The sequence below is a fragment of the Hypomesus nipponensis genome, chromosome 15 (assembly GCF_054491055.1).
Source record: "Hypomesus nipponensis isolate SF chromosome 15, ASM5449105v1, whole genome shotgun sequence".
NCBI lineage: Eukaryota > Metazoa > Chordata > Actinopteri > Osmeriformes > Osmeridae > Hypomesus > Hypomesus nipponensis.
In genome coordinates, this window is record NC_140375.1 from 8,387,970 (window position 1) to 8,412,034 (window position 24,065).

Here is a 24,065-nt window from a genome sequence, read left to right on the forward strand (position 1 = left end):
AGAGGCAGGCACCGGGCAGCTTTAGGGGCGACGCTGACAGGGCGAGAGCTCTACTGAAGGAAGAGGAGACGACGAGGCGAGAGAGGAGAGAATACGAGAGAGAACCGCAAGAAAATCTCCCGTGAGTGCAAAGACAAGTCTGTCCATTTAGCTCAGGTCGAGTCAGAGTTAGGGTCAGAGTTAGGAGTCAGGGAGAGTTGCCATGGGGACCCATTGATTTGCCCACTGGGAAATCCTCCCCCGCGCCCCTCTCACCCCCCAGACCAGGACACAGCATCTCTCTCTTCCTGCCTCGGACTCCTCACTTCTTCTCTGGCAGAGCAGCGTTGGGTGGCGCGAGGCTGAGGACAGGAAGCGGTCCGCCCTGATTTCCTGTGTTTGGTGGATGCCGGCGAGGTCCAGCCATGGGAGAGTGGACCATTCTGGAGCGCCTCCTAGAGGCTGCTGTTCAGCAGCACTCTACCATGATAGGAAGGTAAGAGCCAAAGGGATGAAGGGATGCAATGATAGAGGGATGGAGGAATGGATGAGTGGATGATGTGCTGGGAAAACAAAACTGTTTCAATGATGAAATGAATTCTGGATTGAAATGATCTAACATCACCCCGCTGAGGTAGGGGTGGTGGGGGGTGAGGTTCAGTATCTTTAACTACTGCAGTGTGTGTGTGTGTGTGTGTGTGTGTGTATCAGGAAAATCTGATTGTGTCAGTAACCAAAGTCTCTGATCTGAAGTTGAGGGGCTTGAGGTTTAATCCCTCCCACACAATGATTGGCTGATAGTGTGTATTTGTGAGTGTGTGTATGTTTATGTGTGTGTGTGTGGAGGGGTTAAATGGGAGCCTGGAGCAGAGCCATAGGTCCATGTGTAGCTTCATCTGTCAGTGAGTTAGAAGCAGTACATCACTGACTTCTCTTGCCCAAACCATGCTCCTCCTCTCTATTTTTATTTAGTCTTCTCTGGATTTTCTCTCTCCACTCTCTCGTTCCCTCTCTCGTTCCCTCTCTCGTTTCCTCTCTCTCTCTCTCTCTCTCTCTTTCTCTCTCTCTCTCTCTCTCTCTCTGCCCCTCTTTCGTTCTCTGTCTCTCACACATACAAATTCACACTCTGGCAATCCCTCTTAACTCTGTCCCGATCCTCTCCTTTTCGTTCTCACGCTTTCATAAATGCTCATTCTCACATGGACATACCATGCTAAGCTTTCTGGATAGGCATGAGCAAACCAGCCCTTTCCTCTTTTCCCCTTCCTTCCCCTCTTTTCTGTACCTTTCCCTCCTCTCCTTTCTCCCCCTTCCCTCCTCTCCTCTCCTCTCCTCTCCTCTCCTCTCCTCTCCTCTCCTCTCCTCTCCTTTCTCCCCCTCCTCTCCTCTCCTCTCCTCTCCTTTCTCCCCCTTCCCTCCTCTCCTCTCCTCTCCTCTCCTCTCCTCTCCTCTCCTCTCCTCTCCTCTCCTCTCCTCTCCTCTCCTCTCCTCTCCTCTCCTCTCCTCTCCTCTCCTTTCTCCCCCTCCTCTCCTCTCCTCTCCTTTCTCCCCCTTCCCTCCTCTCCTCTCCTCTCCTCTCCTCTCCTTTCTCCCCCTTCCCTCCTCTCCTTTTCTCTCCTCTCCTTTCTCCACCTTCCCTCCTTTCCTCTCCTCTCCTCTCCTCTCCAGGGAGTCATTAGTGAGGCCTGCAGGGTAGGTTCTGTTCTCATTACATGTAAGAGCAGAAGGGCAGTACGTTCAACTCCACACCTCTACACACACAAACCTCTACAGCAGTACTGATGCCCCCCCCACACACACACCTCTACAGCAGTACTGAAGCTCCCCTCCACACACACCAACACACACACCTCTACAGCAGTACTGACCCCCCCCCCCCCACACACACACACCTCGACAGCAATACTGCCCCCCCCCCCCACACACACACACACCTCTACGGCTAGTACTGTCCCCACACATACAGCACTACAGCAGCAATGTGAAGTACCATGTTCTACTCATTTTAGCACTTTGAAGTCTTGCAATTACCCAGCAAGCCATAATAGGATTCTATCAAAGATTAATGTTTTGGGGGCTTGCTAAGAATGTGTATGTGTTGTGGGAGTGTGTGAGTTTGTGTGTGTGTGTGGTCTCCTTCATGTTTCACACATAGCTATCACTGACATCTGAACTAGTCACTCTTCTCTCAAAGTGAACAAGAGAGACATTCCCATGTATTCGTTTAGCAGATGCTTTTATTCAAAGCAATGAACAAATAAGTGTAAGTGCTGCAGACACTCAAGGACAGGAAGATATGGACAGAGAGAGAGAGGTTTCTGACACACAGACAGAGATGTGACTGTGTGTGGTCTACAGGGGTTCTTGACGTGCCAGTGTAAGATCACTCTGACAACGAGATGGTGTGAAAGGTCTCGGCCTGACCAGGACTTGTAGACTGTAAGAGTCTGAGGAATCAAGCACAACACCTTCAACTGTTTCTATGGTTACGAGGGACTGTCCCATACATCTGTAGTGGGAGTAGCAGACCCTCTTCCATGGGACTTCCTATCTTGGCTTGGTGTTGTGTGCAGTCCCCCTCACCTCTCCCTCAGGCCATTTCATAGTATATTCCATAAACACGACATGACAACAACCCTGCAGGCTTCACAGCTTCACAACACACATTAGCATAACCCTCCACACACACACCCGGACTGAGGAAGAAGTGGCAACTGCTGCTATCGGGCACCAAATACCATTCTGTGGGCTGTGTGTGTGTGAGTGTTTGCCTGTGAGTGTGGTTGCATGAGAGTGATTGATTCTGGCTATTACCACTTGTCCATCCAGATGTGGATAGGATTCCCATGTGAGATCAGATAGAGGGGTTCCCTCATTCATATGCAGGGTCTCCAAAGAACGATATAACACTCGACACCTCCCTGCCAGCAACTCACCTCTCCTCTCCTCTCTAGATCCCTGTCTTCTCTCCCCTTCCCTCCCCTCCTCTGTCCCTCTTATCCTTATCTTCCCTTTCATCCTTCCTTCTCTCCTCTTTCCATCTTCCCTTCTGTCCTCTTTCCATCTTCCCTTCTCTCCTCTTTCCATCCTCCACTCCTCGTCATTCTACCCTAATCTCCTCTCTTTCTCTTCTGACTATTCGAATCCATTCTTCTCCTATCTATCTTCCTTTCCCTCCTCTCCTTTCTGTCATCCTCTCCTCTCCCTCTCCCCTCTCCTCTATCTACCCCCTGCTTTTGTCCAGGGGCTGTCCTGCTGTATTAGGGGCTTGGTTTGTTGGACCACAGGACCACTGTGGCTGTTTGGTTTGGAGCTTTGGCTCTGGGATGGAAGTGTGACATATGTGTAAGCGAAGGTTTGGGGATATTTGTTTGTGTGTGCTACTGTGTAGGAGTGTGCATGTACTTGTGTGTGAATGTGATGGCATGTGCAGGAGCTTTCTTTTTTATATATGTGTGAACACACACACACACACACAAACACTCAAACACACAATTTCTGTGTGTTCGAGATGCTTTAGCCGTGCCCTGGCACCTTCACTTCCAATCTCAGTCTCTGTGTCTGTCCCCTCTCTCTGTCCATGTTTTCACAATCAAGATCTCCATCTCCCTCCGTCTCCTCCTTCCTCCATTTCTCTGCTCATTTCAATCTTCGAAATCTCAGACTCCTTATATGGTCATGATATTACTGCTTGTGTGCATTTTTATGTCTTAGAGTTCAAACCCCTCGTAAAAATTTTTCCAGCTTGTGTGTGTATGTATCCATCGAACAAAATTTCTGGAAATCCCGACATCCTGTTGGAGAAGTGTAAGATGTCTAACAGCTGTGGCATCCCAGCTCAGGCTTCAGAATGACGCTCTCTATGAGATCACATACCAATGAGATCTTTCCCCACCAATCAGATGCCATGACACAAAATGGTAAACTACTATACAAGGAGGGATGGAAGAATGGAAAAAAGAATGAGAGATCTAGGGAGGGAATCACTGAAAGACACTTGAAGAAAGTGAAACAGCATAGAAACAACAATACCCAACAATAGAGACAGTGTGAGAGAGAGAGAGAGAGAGAGAGAGAGAGAGAGAGAGAGAGAGAGAGAAAGAGAGAGAGAGAGAGAGAGAGAGAGAGAGAGAGAGAGAGGGAGAAAGAGAAAGACAAAGACAAAGACAAAGAGAAAGAGAGAGAGAGAGAAAAGAAAGGGGGAGGGAAGAGATGAATGAGATTAGAGGGTGAAAGTCACAGGTGGGCAGTGAGTCTGTCAGGGGGGGTTGAGGGATGGAGAGGGGGAGAGGCTTACAGGGACAGTTTATAAATGACCTTATGACGTCTGTTGGACTAGATAGACACACACATTACCCTGCCTTGGAGGCAGACACACACACACACAAACAAACAAACAAACAAACAAACAAACAAACACACTGCTTACGGCTCCAGTAGAGCTTAGTGTTAGCAAGTCCACACCTGACAACGACACCTACACCAGTTTCTGTACAGCAGAGCTGCTCTCTTCATCCGCAGCTCCTCCCAGCACTCCTCCCAGCCTCCTTCCCTCCCAGCCTCCTTCACTCCCAGCCTCCTTCCCTCCCAGCCTCCTTCCCTCCCAGCCTCCTTCACTCCCAGACTCCTTCCCTCCCAGACTCCTTCCCTCCCAGTCTCCTTCCCTCCCAGCCTCCTCTCAGGCCGGTCACACGGTGACACCATGACGAAGATAGTCATCCCAGGGTCAGAAATTGACTCTGTTTTTGATGTGACTCAGCAGCGACTCTGATATTGATTCCTCCAGTTAGACAGACTAAAACCTTTCCTGTGTGTTAGACAGACTAAACCTTTACTGTGTGTTAGACAGACTAAGACGTTACTGTGTGTTAGACAGACTAAGACGTTACTGTGTGTTAGACAGACTAAGACGTTACTGTGTGTTAGACAGACTAAGACGTTACTGTGTGTTAGACAGACTAAACCTTTACTGTGTGTTAGACAGACTAAGACGTTACTGTGTGTTAGACAGACTAAGACGTTACTGCGTGTTAGACAGACTAAGACGTTACTGTGTGTTAGACCTGGACTGTATTCTGCTGGTGTTTACACTGACAGATCTCAAGTCAGATCCCCTCACTCAGCCCGTGCTGAACCATGTGTTTGTGTATGTGCGTGGGTGCGTGCAAAGTGTGTGTGTGTCCCGATGCCCCTGCAGGAGCAGGAGCATCTGCTCAGTGTGGAGTTAGGGGGAGTTAGCCAGGAGTTAGCCAGGAGTTAGCCAGGAGTTAGCCAGGAGTTAGCCAGGAGTTAGCCAGACAAGACAGAAACACACCCACACGCCAACTAAACACCTCGTTGACAAGATGCACATGGGTCACTTGCCCCTTATAGATGCTGATAAGTATGAAGAAGCATTAGACATGAAACACTCTGACTCACTCCCTCATCATCACACACACGTAGATGCACGCATACACACACAGACACACACAGAATAACACAAACACAAACATGGACGTGAGCAAACTGCAGAAGGGTTTCCTCTATGTACCCACCCAATCCTGGGCTCCACAGAATGTGTGAGTGTATATGTGTGTGTGTGTGTGAGCGTTTTGCATCACAACAAATCTAATTGGGTGTCCCAGCAGTCAATCCCCTCCCAGGATCCAAACAGTGAATGAATGTGACACCCTCCCACCCCACCAGCACCCCTCTAGCACTCCCCCCCCCCCCCCAACACCATCACACTCTCATTAACTCATCATCTCTACGAGATGCTGCCAATTTCACTGCATGAATATGGTACACTCTCACACTCTGTGATGCCAGGGTGGAAATGTGTGTGTGTGGGGGTATGACTGTGTGTTTGTGGAGGGGGGGGGGTGTATGACTGTGTGTGTGTATGGGAGTGGGGGGGTGCCAGGTTTCTGAGTGCACTATTCAACTGTAATTCTGTTCTTATAGTATAGGGATAGTACTCGACATTAACCAGAGGACAGATTACACAGATGCACTGAATGCCAAATACAAACAGGAACAACAGCAAAAATAAATCTCAAAGATTTACGTGCATTATAGACCAAATTCTGACTTTTAATATTCTTTAAACTTCTGATTGTGATTGGGTGCCCTTGTGTGCATCTGGATGTGTGTATTTGTGTATTTGTGTGTGTGTGAGAGAGAGTGTGTGCACTGGCCTGGTCTGGCCTCTCTCCTAGGGCAGGACAGTCCAAACATTAGATTTAATCTGGATTAGAGATCACGACCGTCCAGCTTCCACTCTGCTGTTCTCTTCCTCGCTAGCTCACTCCTCATCATCCTCATCATCACTGTCACCCTCATCATGGTCGCCATTACTCTCATCATCAGTACTGTTATTTTATTATCATCATCATCATTATCATCATCATCAGCATCATCATCATTATCATCATCAGCAGCATCATTGCCAGGGGTGTCTGCTTCCTATAGCTCTGTTGCCATGATGAGAGGCGAGAGAACACCGCCAATCCCTATCAAGCTCTGACAAAAAAGGAAGTCAATTGAGCTTTCCAATTCAAAAACAATTAAATACATTTTTATATTTACAACTGATTTACAATCTTATCAGCTCAGTCCTTGTTTATTTGATCAACATCCTGTGATGACACTCGATGGAACTGAGCCTTCAGCTGTCTGAGACTGTTGCCATGGTTATCACAACTATTGCTTGGAGGTGGGCTGTCGTGGAAGAGAACCATCTCTGCGTGTGGTGCGGTGAAAGACTGAGTGTGTGTGTTTGTGTGTGTGAGAGAGAGAGGTACACGTGAGTGAAACAGCGTTTAATGTAGACTAGCTGCCAGGTGTCATGAAATCATTAGGACTGAGTGTGTGACCATTTATCTCTGTAACTGTTTCAGCCTGTATGGTTGTTTCAGTCTGTGTGACTGGTTCAGTCTGTTTGCTTTCTGTTAGCATGACCCTAATGTGGGTCAACCACACTCAGCAGTCACCAGCCTCTCCAGGCTGTGTGTGTGTGTGAGTGTGTGTGTGTGTGTGTGTGTGTGTGTGTGTGTAGGAATAGTGATGATGAGGATGTTGAATCCTTGGTTCGTGGCACCACTCTCTGACTGTATAGTGATCAGGATGACTTAGTGACGCACAGACAGGGGGGTTTAGACATGCACAGACAATGGAATCAAATCTCCTGCAAATTCACTTTCATCCACCCACGCTTATATGGATCTGTCTTGTACCATCTCTCCGTCTCTCTCTCTTTCCCTCTCTCTGTCAATCTCTCTCTCTCACCAACACACAGACTGAAAATCATAGTTGTGCTTTGGAACACAGCTTATCTCAGCAGGGTGTATGTGCGTCAGACCAGGAAGGAGAGATAAAACAATGTTGTGAACAACCTTCATTTAACTTGAACTATGTTATGCAACATAAATCATCCTCACACACCTTCTACCCACACCCCTCCACACACACCTGGTAGCCACACCCTCCACACACACCTGGTAGCCACACCCTCCACACACACCTGGTAGCCACACCCTCCACACACACCTGGTACACACATCCCTCCACACACACCTGGTAGCCACACCCTCCACACACACCTGGTACACACACCCCTCCACACACACCTGGTACACACACCCCTCCACACACACCTGGTAGCCACACCCTCCACACACACCTGGTACACACACCCCTCCACACACACCTGGTACACACACCCTCCACACACACCTGGTACACACACCCCTCCACACACACCTGGTACACACACCCTCCACACACACCTGGTACACACACCCTCCACACACACCTGGTACACACACCCTCCACACACACCTGGTACACACACCCTCCACACACACCTGGTACACACACCCCTCCACACACACCTGGTACACACACCCTCCACACACACCTGGTACACACACCCTCCACACACACCTGGTACACACACCCCTCCACACACACCTGGTACACACACCCCTCCACACACATCTAGACAGATACCACCATCAGATTTGCAGAGAAGCCTCCGCCACTGGAACACCCCACTCTGTGTGTGTATGAGTGTATTAATATTGTTGTCTGAGTGTGTGTGGGTGTGTGTTTGAGTGTGTGTGTTAAGTGTGTGTGTGTTGGCAGACCTAGTGTGGCCCCTCTGCTCCTTCTGTCGCTGGACCGGAACAGACCTGGACCAGGACCAGGCCCTGAGGACCGGAACATCCCTCTGTGTGTGTGTGTGTGATGGAGAGAGAGAGAATGAAAAAGAGAGCGATAGAGAGAGGGGGAGAGAGGGAGAGAAAGGGTGTGTGTGTGTGTGATAGAGAGAGCGAGAGAGAAAGAAGGAGAGAGAGGGTACCTGTAGAATATGGCGTGTGTGTGTGATTGCGAGCAAGAGGCAGCAACATGAAGCATGAGATACAGATGGAGTCAGATGGAGTGAAGCTGTTCTCCTACTATGGTGTGTGTGTGGTGGTTGAAAACACTAAGGATCCCAGACAGAGGGGAAGCACCAGCCCCGACACTGCAGGTCCCAGGCTCGGTCAGCACAGGACCGTCCAGGACTCCCAGGCTCGGTCAGTACAGGACCATCCAGGACTGTGGTCCGGCGCTGCCCTCCCAGTCTGGTCTCTGTTCGGTGGAGACGTAAACCCACCATGGGCCCCGCAAACAACAACCTCTGTGGGGTCCTGGTGGTTTGTGAGACCACAGCAGCACATGCAGGTTGTGGCTGTGACTGAGGCAGCTGTAGCATCAGTCTGTAGCGTTCTGGTACACCACCTCCCCTGCATCTTTTTCTGCCCCTCTCTTGTTGCCGTGGTAACTGGCGGAGGGGAAGTTGGGTTTTCTAGAGAGGGAATAAGGGAGGGAGGAGGGGTACAAGAGTGTGTGGGGGGGGGGGGGAACCGGGGAGAGGAACAGAGAACCCCTCCTCCTCTCAATCTGGTTTTTCCTCTGCCTCTAACACATTTCTTCCTTCCATTATCAGTCAGATAAGGGAGTTTATAAAAACATCCAGATTCCTCCTTTACAATTATACACCAGTCTACCTGATAAACAACATCTCTGATCATGCAACGCACAGCCATATTTAAAAAATAAAACATGACACTTGATGAGACATTCGAGGAGCAAGTGGAGGTGGTTGTTGATTTCACATTCCTATTCACTTTTGTTTGCTGGAGATGCCACTAGAGATGCTAATGGAGCATGAAATAAACTATAAACCAAACACCCACCCTCATTTCTAACAAATGAACAGTTGGAATCACCCGGCTGGCTATGAGAGTGGGCAAGAGAGAGAGAGATCGAAAGACAGGATGTGTTCGAGGAAGAGAGAGGGAGTGTGAAAGAGAAGGAACGTGAGGGTCTCTGTGGGTAAAACATGTTGACATCATCACTGTGGTTTGTATGACAACACAGACGAGGTTCAGCTACAGACAAACAAATCTGTGTAAGTGTGTGTGTGTGCGTGTGCGCGTACTCATGTGTTCTGGACTATGTGGCATTGTTGTTGAAAAGACTGTGGTTGAATTCACAGAGATGGTTTTGCATCCATAGTAGGCATATTCCACTTAAAACCACCAAAAAGATAGGAAACACATGGGAGAGAGGGAGAGAAGAGAGAAACAGAAGGAGAGAGGAAGACTGGGAGAGGGGTCGTGAGGGGGGGCTGCAGTGAGAGATGGAGGGATGAAGGCCAGGAAACAGAAAGAAAGATGAGACAAAGCCGAGGGTGGAGGGAGGAGAGGAGATGGAACAGGTGGGCCAGATAATCTGAAACTATTCAACAAAAACACTGCTAATGCTGGAGGCTCTCCTGGCTGGCCGGCAGATTAGGACTGCGGCTAGCGTGCTGAAGACATTATATAATTCATTCTCCCTGATGAGATTTTGTCCCTTCTCTCATATCTGTTCCTTTTTTTCCACCACCCCTTCCCCCACAAACACACCACCAACACTGGCTGGTTTTACTTTTAATTTAAGAAAAATCTATTTTTATGCTGCCTCTTTATCCACTGGCGATGGCAGTGTGCTCACTGGAAGTGTTCCCAAAGCGTCAAATTACGGACTATCTGCCTCCAACCCTCGTTATTATCACTGCTGCAACCTGACACACAACTGACCCATAGCATCCTACTCTGTATGTTTCCCTCTCTTTTCTTCTCTCTGTGTCTCTCTTTCTGTGTCTCTCTTTCTTTCTATGTCTCTATTTTTCTTCTCTTTTCCATTTTTCAAAATACCTTTCTTTCTGTCTCTCAATTTTTTTTGTCTCTCTCTCTTGGTCTGTCCTCCCTCTTGTTCTCTCCCTTTTTCTCAGAATGTCTCTCTGTTTAGTTCTCTCTCTGGTATAGCCAATTCTCCAGCCTATAAGCTCCTTAATGGAGTCACTACAAGGGCAAAAGCATTTTTATTTTTTACTATATTTTTACCCTCTTATCCTTCTGTCCCTCCCTCAATCCCTCCAGTCGGACAGCTTACAGGTGGGCAGATTTGTGTAGATGTTCCATGTGTGGGGTTGTGTGACCTCTTTCCTAGGATGGGAGCTACAGGCTGTGTATGTCTGCCGGCAGACTTTGAAGCTGATTAACGGTGACCTTTAACCCCCCAGCTGTGGCCCACCAGGCGGGCACACACGCTCATTAAACCAACCTCCAAATGACATGAAATCAAATGATTATTTTGGTGAAATATCAGGTCACCACACTCTGAACTGACAGGCTGGTCGGTGGTGCTGCCTGTGTTTCAAATGGTGACGTCTTTTCAATGCTTTAAAGTGCCACCTTGAACTCATTATTTGTTGCTGTGGAAGAACCACTTAAAAAAACCTGAAGAACCCTTCAAGAACCCTTCACCTACTGTGGTCCTAACGAGAACACTTATTAAATGGTTCCACCTGACCTCCCCAGAGAGCAGCTCCAGTAAAGGCAGCCGCTAGCAGCAGCTCACATCTGGGTTTGCAGGTAGACCTGGAGCAATGGTTGTCATGGTGATGTGTGGCAAGCCTGCAGTCATACACTGTGCAGCGTGGTGTGGTTTGAGGGGGGACTGAGAGACCAGGCGATTCTGAGGTAGAATTGAATTGAAAACACCCAAAACAATTAAAAATGCAGACAGATGCTCACACACACATTGACACAATACTAGATATGGTGCATTGCTACAACCTCTTTCAGAGAAAATGTAACACTGTAATGTCTTTTGTCAATGCTCAATAGCCACACTCACACAATTACCTCATCTCACCAGCACAGTAACCCCCCCATCTCCATGTCACACACAGAAATAGCTCAGGAGCTGCAAACAAGGTGCACAGCAGTCTACTCTGTTGCTAGGGGAGAGGAAAGGAGAGGAGAAAGGGAAGAATGGAGAAAATATGGGGAATAGAGAGAGAAAAAGAGAGAGGCAGCGAGAGGAAGACATATTAGATGTGTGTTCCAGTATTCATTTGCATTAGAGTAGAGAGCAGCTTGAGTAGGGCTGATAAGCAGGTCACCATGTTAAATTAACTTAATGGCACTGAAGATGCTAAAATTAAACCCTGAGCATAGGGATGTGTCACCTCACTGGTTTGCATGAGTACACACACACACACTTTCAAAATCACTCTCTCTTTCTACATAACACCGAAGATGAAGTATGACTGCAGAGGCATGAGAAAATAATGATCTCTTCCTCCCCGGAATCTCTTCACCATCACTTTCTATTAGTCATCTCACACCTCTTCTCTCTTGCTGACCAGTTGATTGTCTATTTCTTTCTTTCCTCTCTTCACTCTACCTGTGGTTTAAAGTATCTCACATACCTTCTCCTTCCCCTGCCTCTTTCCCTTCTCTCTGTCTGTCATCAGAATCTTGCTGACCGTGGTGGTGATATTCCGTATCTTGATCGTGGCCATCGTCGGTGAGACCGTTTACGAGGACGAGCAGGCCATGTTCATCTGCAACACCATGCAGCCCGGCTGCAACCAGGCCTGCTACGACAAGGCCTTCCCCATCTCTCACATCCGCTACTGGGTGTTCCAGATCATCCTGGTGTGCACGCCCAGCCTCTGCTTCATCACCTACTCCGTCCACCAGTCTGCCAAGCAGCGCGACCGCCGCTACTCCTTCCTGTACCCGCTGCTGGACAGGGACTACGGCGGGCAGGGCGGAGCCCGGAAGCTGCGGAACATCAACGGGATCCTGGTCCAGCATGGAGACAGTGGACGGGAGAAGGAGGAGCCAGAATGTCTGGAGGTGAAGGAGATACCAAACGCACCGCGAGGGCTTACGCACGCCAAGAACAAGGTTTACTTTTGTAAACTTTTTCTTTTTTTTTTCCTCGTTTTTATATTTTTTTTGTTTCGTCTGTCTCGTCTGTTTTTTGTTCCGGAGCTTTGTGACGTCTCCCTCCACACACAATGCAGACTGCTGTCAGCAGTCTACTCTCACACCGTCATAAAATAGTTTAAAGTAAAGTACAATCTTTTCTCGTTCTCGTCTTTTGGCTCCAGGTAAAGAAATAAATTAGCTAGCGAGGTCCATTTCCCAATAAAAGGTTCTTCCAAGAACCTAAAAAATGTTCTGGGAGTGTTTTCCCGCTGGAAGGACCATGGAACATTTTTCCATAACAGTTTACATCCTTCTCTTGTCTTTCGTCTCGTCTTGTATTTTGTATCTCGTCTCTCGTCACGTTATTTCTAACTTAATACATTGCTGACACATTTCCATGCAAGTTCATAGTGAAATACAAATCTTTCATCTGAGGTCGTTATCTCATTTCCAGGTACGTCGTCAGGAGGGTATTTCCCGGTTCTACATCATCCAGGTAGTGTTCCGGAACGCTCTGGAGATTGGCTTCCTGGCTGGACAGTACTTCCTGTATGGCTTCAGCGTTCCGGGGATCTTCGAGTGCGACCGCTACCCCTGTCTGAAGGAGGTGGAGTGCTATGTGTCTCGGCCCACGGAGAAGACCGTGTTCCTGGTCTTCATGTTTGCGGTCAGTGGTATCTGTGTCCTGCTGAACCTGGCTGAGCTCAACCACCTGGGCTGGAAGAAGATCAAGGCGGCCGTGCGTGGAGTGCAAGCTCGCAGGAAGTCCATCTGCGAGATTAGGAAGAAGGATATGTCCCACCTGTCACAGCCCCCCAATATGGGGCGAACCCAGTCCAGCGAATCAGCCTATGTCTGAGTTGATGGACGGGGCTTTTTTGAAGAGGTGGGAGGGGCACATTTCGGGTGGGAGAAGAGGGGATGAGGGGAGAACCATCATGAGAGGACATTCTACCAGTCTAATGACTCAGGGATGTTTGATCATGAGAAAGAAAAGGAGAGATGTTGTTAAACACTGCCCGCAGAATTCGTGATTGAATTGTTTATTTTTTACCATGCAAATGTCTCCTTTTGTTGTCATAGACATGGAAGAGCTTTAATACTCCAACTTTTCCAAAGGGCTTAGTCTGGGACTGGAGGACAGGAAGAACTGTTTCTTATATCTGGGACTGGATGTTTCTTTTTGGAAGAGGAAGTAGTTTTTGGTTCAGGGTGGGAAAGGGGGGGGGTATCCCATGGTGCTTTTCTTCTGAACTTTGTCCCCCCTGGTGAGAAGAGCCAGGTTTGGAGGATTGGACGAGGAGAGATGGAGGAGAAAGGGCAAGTGTTGTTAACCGAGGAGTGAAAGAGCTGTCACAAACATAATGAACTCAGAGAGATCAGCTGACAGGAGCGGCCTGGTGCTGGGGAGGAATAGAGGACAAAATATTTGAGGAGTACGAGACAGAGAGAAAAAAGTGACAGAGGGAGATTAAGAGGAAGAAAGGGAACTGAAACGGAGGGAGAAATCTCCCCTGGGAGAGAGCAGAGTCAAGAGAACGGGCCTGTCCAGCAGCAGTCTGGAGGAGTCTGAGAAGTGTCACCTCCCTGTCACCATGGGAGACAAAGCCAAAACCAGACGCCTACCAGTGTTTACTTCTGCTCTCCTGGCTGAGCAGCAACTTAACACTAACACACAGACAACATACTGTAAACACTCTCCGCTCTCCTCCTCTCTCCTCCACCCTCTCTCTCCCTCTCTGCGCTGGCAGCTCGCTGCCGTGTGAGCACATTAATGTCCTCCGCTCCTCTTGTCAGCATAAACTAGCGAGAGAGCAGCGGACAGCTATATAAACTATACCCTCTTCAACACTGAACACCCTTCTCTCATACCCCCCACACCTGAGAGATCTTGCTCTAGCATTCCAATGTGTTAACCTTTGTGTGTGTGTGTGTGCGTGTGTGTGCAACTGAGAGTAAGAGAAAAATAAATATGATGAAAGAAGGAAGGAGATTAAGAAAAAAGAAAGAAAGAATGAACGTGAGAGAAATATCTAAAGAGGGAGGGAAAGAGAGATCACTCTCCTCCTTGCTATAGCTAGTGTTGGAACAGATCACTTTATTACTATTGATTTGAACTTTTATAACTATATAATACTGAGTTACGATCTATTATTATTTTTGTGACAGAGTTGGTGCCATCCTTTTGGATTTATAATGTTTGAATGTTAAACTGTATATTATTTAATCATTTAGTTAGAGAGTTTATCTTAATTGTCTTTATGGAGAGGCAATGGAGGACTAGGTTGAACGTTATGTACAAATACTCTGTTTTTCTTTCTTTTTCTGTTGATTTCATGTTTCTTCCTGAGGGAACTGCATCATTTGTGGGTGGGACTGGGACTGTCTGAACCACTGTTTTGGGTATGTTCAGTTTCTGTCTGGTCACTTCAGGATGTACTGTAGATGTAGTATGTATATGTAATCAAAATTGTAGTATAGCAAATGTAATAAGGACATTTATCAAGAAATGCCATATTATTAAATTAATACATTAATAAGGAAGGTTTCAGGAATAGTTTAACTAATTTCCTAAATTGACTTGAACAGAAAATGAGCAGACCTGAGGCCAAGTTCTGAGGGGTTTAAAAAGGCATGTTTTCAAAGCTGTGTGTTTGTAAAAGGATCCAGTTGTGTTCTGGTCATGTGACTCTCCACATCATCTAACTGGTGTGATTCATCTGCATCTCTCGTATGGCGATACGCATGCATGCCTTCTACTGACATGAGAAGAAAAGAGAAAAGATTACTAAGGAAGGAGACATGTGTTTGCACCTTGATCCATGCATACAGTGGGGAGAGTGGAAGATATGTGAAGAAGCTCACAGAGGGAGGTTAGGCACAAAACCTTACAAACTAGACTGAACACACACACACATGCACAGAGAGACAGGGAGAGAGACAAAGACAGAGAGAGACAGCGATAAAAAGAGAGAGAGACCATTATCGTGGTTCTGCCTGAGTGGAAGTGCTTGGAGCAGCATATTCTCTCTTCATCTGCATTCAGCCTTGGACTGGGGGTCACAGGAAGAGGAGGTGAGGGAAAGAAGAGAGAGGAGAGGAAAGGAGAGAAGGGAGAATAAGGGGAGAAAAGAAGAAGTAAGGAAGCAGAGGAGCCCTGAAAGGACACATTCATTGGCCTCAACAGTGTTTTTGCTTATTATGCCTGTCTGCAGGCTGACAACGGACAAGGCCATCAATTCTCTCAGAGAGGAACCACACGTCCCAGGATCCACCTCACTACTGTAGCTCAGAGCCAGAGGGAACTAGGCATTAGGGCAGGAAGTACCTGAGCAGACACAGGAGGCTCTAACGAGCTGGCGTTGTGTTAGACAGCGGAAGGAAATGGTCAGAGATGTAAATACAGCGACAAAACATGTTAGACAGATGCTTCACTGGGATGCAGATCGGGGCCTGGGTCCAAAACAAAGTCCTGACGAATAGCATCAGTCAGTCTTGGAGAAACTAGGCTGACAGGGGAAATACCAACCAGAGATACATCACCAGTGGTTCAGACTTTGGCCTCTTTCTCCTTCTCTAGTCTCTCTCTTCTGCTCTGGTCTCTCTTGCTCTGGTCTCTCTCTCGTCTGTGATGCAAGGCCTTAGGGATGCCATCACATGTTCCCCCCCAGCAGTGTAGCAGAGGTGGTTTTGGGGGCTCAAACCTTTCCGTTTCGATCTAAAGTCTGTCCTCCTAGTCTAACTGTCGTATGCTGGAATCTCAGGCTTGGAAGCTGCATGACTGGGGCCTACAGCAACATTATCAGTATCAGTGAGTCTTTAGAAGAGGCTCTTTCACGCTCTCTCTCTGTGTGTGGGTTCAGAAGAGCAGTTTTTCCCAAAGTGACAACTTCACATGATGTAAACAGTCTTCTTACCGTCTGGTATCTTACTGTCAGTGTTTAAATTATGCAATTTTGTTCTTTTTTTTCATCAGTTTGATCTTTTTGGCTTGTGAATTTTTTGTCTGTTGCTCTGTTTTGGTACAGTGATGTAACTGAAGGACATATCTCTTTTTTTTCTACTAGAACAAAAACATTTTTCAATGTGCAAGTTAGCTTAGGAAAAGTGGAAATATGTTATATTTCTTCTTTTGCCAAAGTGAAATGCAAAAATGAACTTGAGGTTTCAAAAAACTTTTTTTAAACGCATGTTTAATGGTTAGACTAAGCATGTTTCTACCTTTTCTTAAATGCTAAATCTTAAGATTAAGATGTTTTTTTAGTCCAAACGAAGGAGATAAGCTATGAAGTCTTGATGCCAAGTGTCTCTAATACTCTTTAATATCTAGTCTGTATAACTGTATAACCAGCCTGTAAATCCAGCCAGCCAGTACTGACTGCCATCTACGTCCTTAGCAACAGGAGAACACAGGGTTTAACCTACTCTTACATTGACAAATGTTTTTATACTTTGTGAAAAATCTGCCAATTAAAGTTAGGTCAATCATAATATTGTAAACCACAATTATAACTTTTTAAAAACATTTCAAGGTTTAATTCAACGGATAGATGTAAATCCCACTGGTTGTGTGAGCTCCTTTGAAGGTTACTCGCCCGACAGCACACCGGACAATTCATTCGCTCGGATTAATTAACCGGTTAAGACGGTGATTACGTTGTTGATGACTCCCTGAGCTGATGATGACAGTTCAGCGTGTGCTGCCCACCTGTCCCCCCAGTTAGACACCTCAGGGCCTTGGCTGCTCCTCAACAAACTATCTTTTATATAACCATGTCTGTGACGATCCAGCTGGTGTTTTATATCAGGATCCTTGTCTAACCCAGGAAGCACATCATAACCCTGAAGCTGTACTAGGGTAGGCACTAGTGTCAGGCAATTATGAGAAAAGGGTAATGTAGTTTTACAAAATGTTGACTACAGATCTCATCTCAGTTTGACTCGTTTATGACTTGTTCCTGCATGCAAAACATGCTGTGTGTAAGTCAGCCATCTTGAGTCGGCCATTTTGGGGGTCAGCCATCTTGGGTCGGCCATCTTGGGTTAGCCATCGCGACGAATCTGAGAGATGCAGGAAGTCTGTTGGATAGAGGGAGTACACCCATCAGGACAAAGCTGACAGACTCACAGCAGACGTCTTGAGAGATGAAAGACATCCCTTTAATATTGCAGAGTCAAGGCACAAACTCACCACAGTGCTCTGCTCCTGTGACAGATATATGACTCCACTCTCAACATGCTGGTGCTAATGGGACAGATGTGGAGATTAGACTCATCCTCAGGAACCTGACATATAGAGTCACTTCATGTATCCTCTTTATGATGTCACTGGGCTTTCATGATGGCAGAGGCTAATCTATATTCCCATTTGTCAAAAAAAGTTTGATATTTGCTTTGGTAGTACACAAGGAAGTTGTCATTCTATGTGAGTCTCCCATCCTTTAAGGGCTTAAACCTTGTTACTGACTAAAGAGCCATACATATGAAGAAGAAAAAAGCATAAAGATTCAATTTGTAAGAATTTGTATTTGACACCTGACACATTTATTTTGTATCTAAACAAATCTTTTCTAACATGAAAGGAAGCTCCAACTGTCCATTAATAACAAAACCAGGAAGACCACACTGCCCTTAATGAAACAGTTTCATTTGGCTCTGCAGGGCTGCTGGTGTGCTTATACATCCATACACATCTGTAAGATTCTAGGCTATAATCTGGATTACACATAGTAGTGTTTATAGTATGTAGTACATACTAAAATTACACACATTAGTGTTTATGAGGGTCAATCTGCTACCCATTGATCTCTTCTGATGAGTAATCAGGTCAGATCATTGGAGACTTGTCTGGGTAGGGCTTGGCAGGAAGAAGAGGAGAGGAGGAGAGGGAAAATGTGTGAAGTCAGTTCATGTGAGTTTATACCTCGCATACAGAAAAGAAAGAAGGAGCTGAACCTTCTGCTTGGTTCGTTGACCGTTTTCCCCAAAGAGAACTCTGGGTGGGGTTGCCAGGGAGACGGTGATTAAAGATAAGATCTGGAACGTGATAGGTTAAGGACAGTGGAGGAGGTTGAGCCTACAGTATAGCTGTCTTCATGGCAACCGGCAGGTCTCTATACGGAGTCACATTAGTGCTGTGTGGTCGTTCCATCCACTGGATGGGTTATTATGGTATCCAAACAGACTTGGTGTTGCACTAGTATCACTGCTCAACATAGCTTCAGCATCTCCAACATCTACAAGGATGTCAAAAGAATAATGCAAGAGAAAAAAAATGTCATTTTGTCCTTTTGAAAAATAATCTGTTGTTTTGGCAGATTTGTTTTTTATATCTGACCTTATTTGAAGGTTTGGTCTGTCCCTTTCTGACTGTGTACTGTATGTAAAGACTGAATAAACCTTGAATGTTACTCTATATGGTCCTGAGACTGCCTTGTGGGGATGGGAATGGACTACAGAATGATTATGATGTGTGTGTGTGTGTGTGTTTGTGTGTGTGTGTGTGGGGATGGGGGGAGAGGGGGGCTTTATGATCAAATTTAGTACTAATCTTATAACCTTGACACGTCACATATCGACTATAGGCAAAATATTGGATCTTTCCCAGACAGAAAGACAAACTGGATGGTGCTCATCTCAAGCGGAGGTGACTCTGGAACCTCTCAGTAGGATTAAACCTCCACAGACCACAGAGCTGGTGAGGGCAAGAGAATGGGAGGGAGAGGACGAGGAGGTGGGGGGTGGGGGGTGGAATATTGCCTGTGTGTGCAGTGTCTTTCAACATAGCATGCACAATCTGGGTGTGTGTGAAGCGTGTGTGTTTTCTCTCTCCCCCTACTTTCCCGGCAGGGTCACATGGTGACAGTGCTGAACTGGGATTGAGGGCTTGTTGCCACGGCGATAAGCCAGGCGGTAATATCTTTAAGCGCAGCGAGGATTAATCTGTAGACAGATGGCCATGGGAGCGCATCACTTCCTGACAACCACAGAACACCCCGGAGACAGCATCACGACCGGCGGCCGCACGACCTTCATCATAACTCCATGATCATTGTCATCATTATCATGCTCTCTGCCACAACAAGCATACAACCACCTTCATAAACACCCACCTACCTCCCTCCCCTTCGTAATGGCCAGCCTCCTCATCCCCATCATCTAATCCTCTCATACCCATAACCCTCATCATTACAGTAAATCAATACTGTAGTTCACCTTGCTTAGACTCTCTCTCTCTTTTCCTCACTCTCTCATTAATCACCCATACAGTACATTGTGTCCTTGGCCAGGTGACTGACTGTGAGCACAGCTCTAATTTCACTGTAGGTTGATTTCCTACCAGCCCCTAGGTTGCCACAGAGGTATAGACTTAATACACTTTGATCTACCACGTGCTGCTGAAAACAGTGGTCCAAACACATGAACACACATATAACATATAGTACTTGTGATTCAAACATTTGAGAGAAGGGGGGGGGGGGGGCTGAGGGATGGGCAAGGGTGGATGGAGGTGGCTGGAGGAGAGAGGAGGAGTTTGAGGAACAGGATACAGTACAGAGTAGATATGGCTGGAAGAACATGAGTTGGTAGAGAAGAGAGAGAAAAAGGAGGAAGTAAAAAGAGAAGGAGGAAAGAGGTACAGGACGACAAGGTGGATAAAGAGACGGGTGAGAAGAAAAAGAAGGAAGAATGAGAAAGAGAAGATGGTAGGGATACAGAGGTGGAGGAAGATAAATTGTTTTTAAAAGGAATGAGAAATGAAGGGAGGAGAGGAACAGGAGGAGGGTTAGAGGGCTGCAGAGGGAGGCAGGGGGAGGGCGAGGGAGGGGGGAGGGAGCATGCAGGATGTTCTGCCTGGCTGACTCTGGCTTGACTTCAGGGAAAGCAGCTGAGGAGCAGGGGTGGCATGGGAGGATGTGGGTAGGATGACATAGAGGACATGCAGAAGGAGAGAGAGAAACATGGAGAGAGAGAGAGAGAGAGAGAGAGAGAGAGAGAGAGAGATAGAGAGAGAGAGGGAAGGAGGCAACTTCATTGAGGGGGATGAGCTGAAAGGTGTCAGATCTGAAATGGTCTTCAGTGGCTTGGAGGGGTGGAGGGACTGAAGGTCAGCTAGAGACAAAAAGGGATGAAGAGATCAATAGGCATTTGCAAAATATACAGAGAAACTAGATGACAGAAAGGAGAACAACTAAAATAGCAGGAAATGGAAGACAAGGACAAAAAAGAGGGGAATGTGACAAAGGAAGAGAGGAAAAGATTAAGGAAGGAGACAGGGAGAGAGAGAGAGAGAGAGAGAGAGAGAGAGAGAGAGAGATAGAGAGAGAGAGAGAGAGAGAGGGAGAGAGAGAGAGAGAGAGAGAGAGAGAGAGAGAGGAAAGTGTCAGAAGGAGGCTAAGATAGAGAGGCAGTAGCTGAGGGCTGAGTGAGGAGAAATGATGCGTGGTCTAACAGGAAGCAGCAGATCTTAGCAGAACGCGCCAATCAAACACCAGCTCTACTCTCCCTTCTCAACCTCTCTCTTGCTCACACACACACACACACTCTGAGACACACACATTCTGGCAGGTTGGCAGGGACTGTGTGGCACGACACGTCTCCTAGGTCGTGTCTGGCTGCCTTGTCTCCCAGCACGCTAGCCAGTATCACTGAGTCTGACATGTCAGCTGGACCACCACACACTCATTACTGACAGCACTGCAGGTTAGCACACACACTGGATGGCTGGTTGGCTGGCTGGCTATCTGACCAGGTGGTGGATGACTGGCTGGCCAACTGACCAGATAGTTGGACGGCTAACAGGCTGGATGGTTGACTGCCTGGCTGGCTGGCTGGCTGGCTAACTGACCAGATAGTTGGACGGCTAACAGGCTGGATGGTTGACTGCCTGGCTGGCTGGCTAACTAACTGACTGCTTGGCTGAGCAGTAGGCAATTTTAAACAAAGGTTGAAACAAGATCCTACTAGCAATGGATTTTATGCTATACTGCCTTACACAAGCACTCCACCACACATTCAGTAAAAGTAGCTAAGAGACCATTGTCATGTATGTGTGGTGGGTGGGGCCGCTGTTAAAAGCTCTTTTCTCTTATGTAATCCCTTAGAGCCATCCATGCATTTAAAGGCTCAATCATTCCCAAACTCATTTTCAACTGATTGAACAGCTGACCAGCATGTCAGACTACCAGCCTGTTAAACAGCCTGACCACCAGCAGGTTAAACAGTCTGACCAGCAGGCTCACCAGCAGCTGAGGCTGGCAAAGAGGCCTTTCTACATCCAGCCTACGACAGACCATCCACTACCCTGTTCTGGTCATTCTAAAAACAGCAGTGTTTCACTAGCTTCTGCCAGGTGAGACATCAGTGTCTGCTGAGCCTTCTACACGTTGAGCCAGGAGAAGTTATCAGGTGTTTGGGGAGTATTGCACCTGTGGAGCGACATAGTCCAGAAGCCTGTCTGTGTGGATGAATGTGTGAGGGGAGACAAGGTCCTGTGATCCAGAGTCACTGTGATGTGGCCTGGATCTTGTCTCTGCTAATCCCTCACCATTAGGACGCAATTGTCTCTGAGAAGAAAAGCCTGAATTTAAAATGTCACCAGGAAGGGAATACTGTCATTAGGATTTACATGTTTACATAACAAACCACTGGAGAGACAGAGGGAGGGATGTGGATGGGGGATGGGGAGGCAAGAGGGAGGATGGGGAGTGAAACAGAGAGAAAGAGAGAGATTGACAGAAACAGAGAGTAAGAGGGAAAGAAATGTGGGTTTGCCTCCTTGTCTGTCTGTCTGTCTGTCTATCTGTCAGCCACCATAAACACCACAGGCTTGTTCACTGGCCCCCACACAGGGTACACTGCTACCCAATTATTAAAACACACAAATTTCAACTGTCTGGGTCAATACAAAGTTAGACAGAGATGGACGCATATTTGACATCATTCCAGGAGCTTTGAGGTGAAGTGCAAGGAGATGCATTAACAATTAAAGTCTTTCGCAGAGCCCTCTTTTGCTAAAATAGTTCTCTACATGAAAAGTTACTGCAGTAAGGCGGGTTATGACTCGGGTCTCTCCTCCACATGATACTGTGTAAAGCTCTTGGTTGGTCTTCCTAAACACTCTGACAAACGCTACCACCAACGCTCACAAACACACATACAAAGCTTGCTTCAGAGTAAGACTGGTTATGGGAACCATGATGACAGAGCAGGGTTAGACGGCCATCCTCATATAACATTTTAGATATCAATGAGAGGGAGTAATAATCTGAAGCCCTCAGCGACACTCCCCCTGATCTTGTTGTCTCAGATCTTCTATTGATCATACTGAGCACAAAATGTAGGCTACATAAATCAATGTGCTTCACTAGATAATAAAACAAATAGATAAAGGGCATAGGTTGTTAAGGCAAGTAAAAAATAGGCAAACACCTGTTGCTGACTGGTTGTTCCAGGCTGGCTGTCACCTGGTGACATCATTACCCCATTAGCCATTCAAGTAACAGATGAGGGGAGTTAATTACATTTTCTCATTTTAGCAGAGTGCTTTGAGATAGCAGGGAGAGTCTACAGTATATGGGGTGAAGAAGAAGAATGAGGGTAGGGGGAGCTTGGGGAGAAGAGAGGAAGAAAGAGACAGATGAGTATTGAAGGAGAAGAGGAGGGGAGAGAGGAATTAGTAAGGGGGGAGGAAAGACAGGACTCAATGGGGCGAGTGGATGAAGTGGGAGTTGGGGTGGAAGTAAGATCATTATGAGTCTGTCAAAGTAAATGGATGAGTTATGAAAGAAGGAGGTATTAATGATAGGATATGGGGATTGGTTTAGGTCATTGGTAAGAGCATTTGACTGTACTGGCTGACGAACTGACTGACTGAAGTGGTTGCAAATTCAAATCCCCTGCTGTCTTGGTCTTTGGATCAAAGCCTCTGCTAAATGAATACAATATTACGATATATAGATAGAGAAGCATGACTTGAAGACACAGAGAAGAGGGGTGAAAAATTAATTTGGGTGTGTGAGAGAGATAGGTAGAGAGACTCTGGGCTGCCTCCCCTAAACATCCTGACCTGCAACCTTCGCTGGAGAAATCTATTGGACTTTGCCTTCAATCTGACAAAACCCCTCTATGGGCCTTGCCTCCATTCCATCTTCATCCTAGGAATGTAAACAGAATACTGAAGCCATCACACAATCTCTTCTGGAAGCTGATATTAGGTATAATCCTTCTCAGTGTGTATGTGTCTGATCAGCATTCCACTTTCTGTCCACATTTCCGTAATGCTGACACAGAATAAAACACAAAGAAATTGAAGTCGAAAAGAACCCAACAATCCTGAATGTGTTCAAAAAATTGAAGAAGAAGATTAGGTTAGTAGGGAAAGGAGAAATTGAAAGATGAAAAAGAACGAGTAAGGGGTGCCGTATAAAATGCTGAGATTGGGAAAGAGGAAAGGGTTAGCTGGTTCAAGATTAAAGTTGAGACAGGAGAGAGAGTGATTGTAAAAGTGAAACGTGTGGCAGTTTCCCAAGCATGGCTACCGACCGCAACACCACTCCGCAATGCAACAATTTGAGCTCCCCCTCTATTACATTACATTTGACATCCCTTTCTTACTCCTCTCATTGTCTCTACTCTACACCTTCACTCTCTCTCTCTCCACTTTTCATGGATCACCATGCTATATATAGATATGCAGCTGTCTAAATCCTGTCTCTGCTCCTCAGTAATTACAGACAATACCAAATGATAGGATCTTATTCTGCAGTTTCAGCTATTTCTGAACCA

General features: G+C 46.7%; 1 protein-coding gene across 2 annotated transcripts; it reads left to right on the forward strand.

The window, feature by feature from the left end:
• Positions 1–404: 404 nt before the first annotated feature.
• On the forward strand, positions 405–13,137 carry gjd1b (gap junction protein delta 1b). Of its 2 annotated transcripts, XM_084674425.1 has the most exons (6): positions 405–475; positions 8,455–8,473; positions 9,318–9,342; positions 11,385–11,397; positions 11,816–12,254; positions 12,733–13,137. In XM_084674425.1, exons 1-6 carry the CDS (start codon positions 405–407, stop codon positions 13,135–13,137), a joined length of 972 nt encoding a protein of 323 aa, XP_084530551.1. The 2 variants fall into 2 exon arrangements, with proteins under 2 accessions (XP_084530551.1, XP_084530552.1); XM_084674426.1 differs by lacking the exons at positions 8,455–8,473; positions 9,318–9,342; positions 11,385–11,397.
• The last annotated feature ends 10,928 nt before the right edge of the window (positions 13,138–24,065 follow it).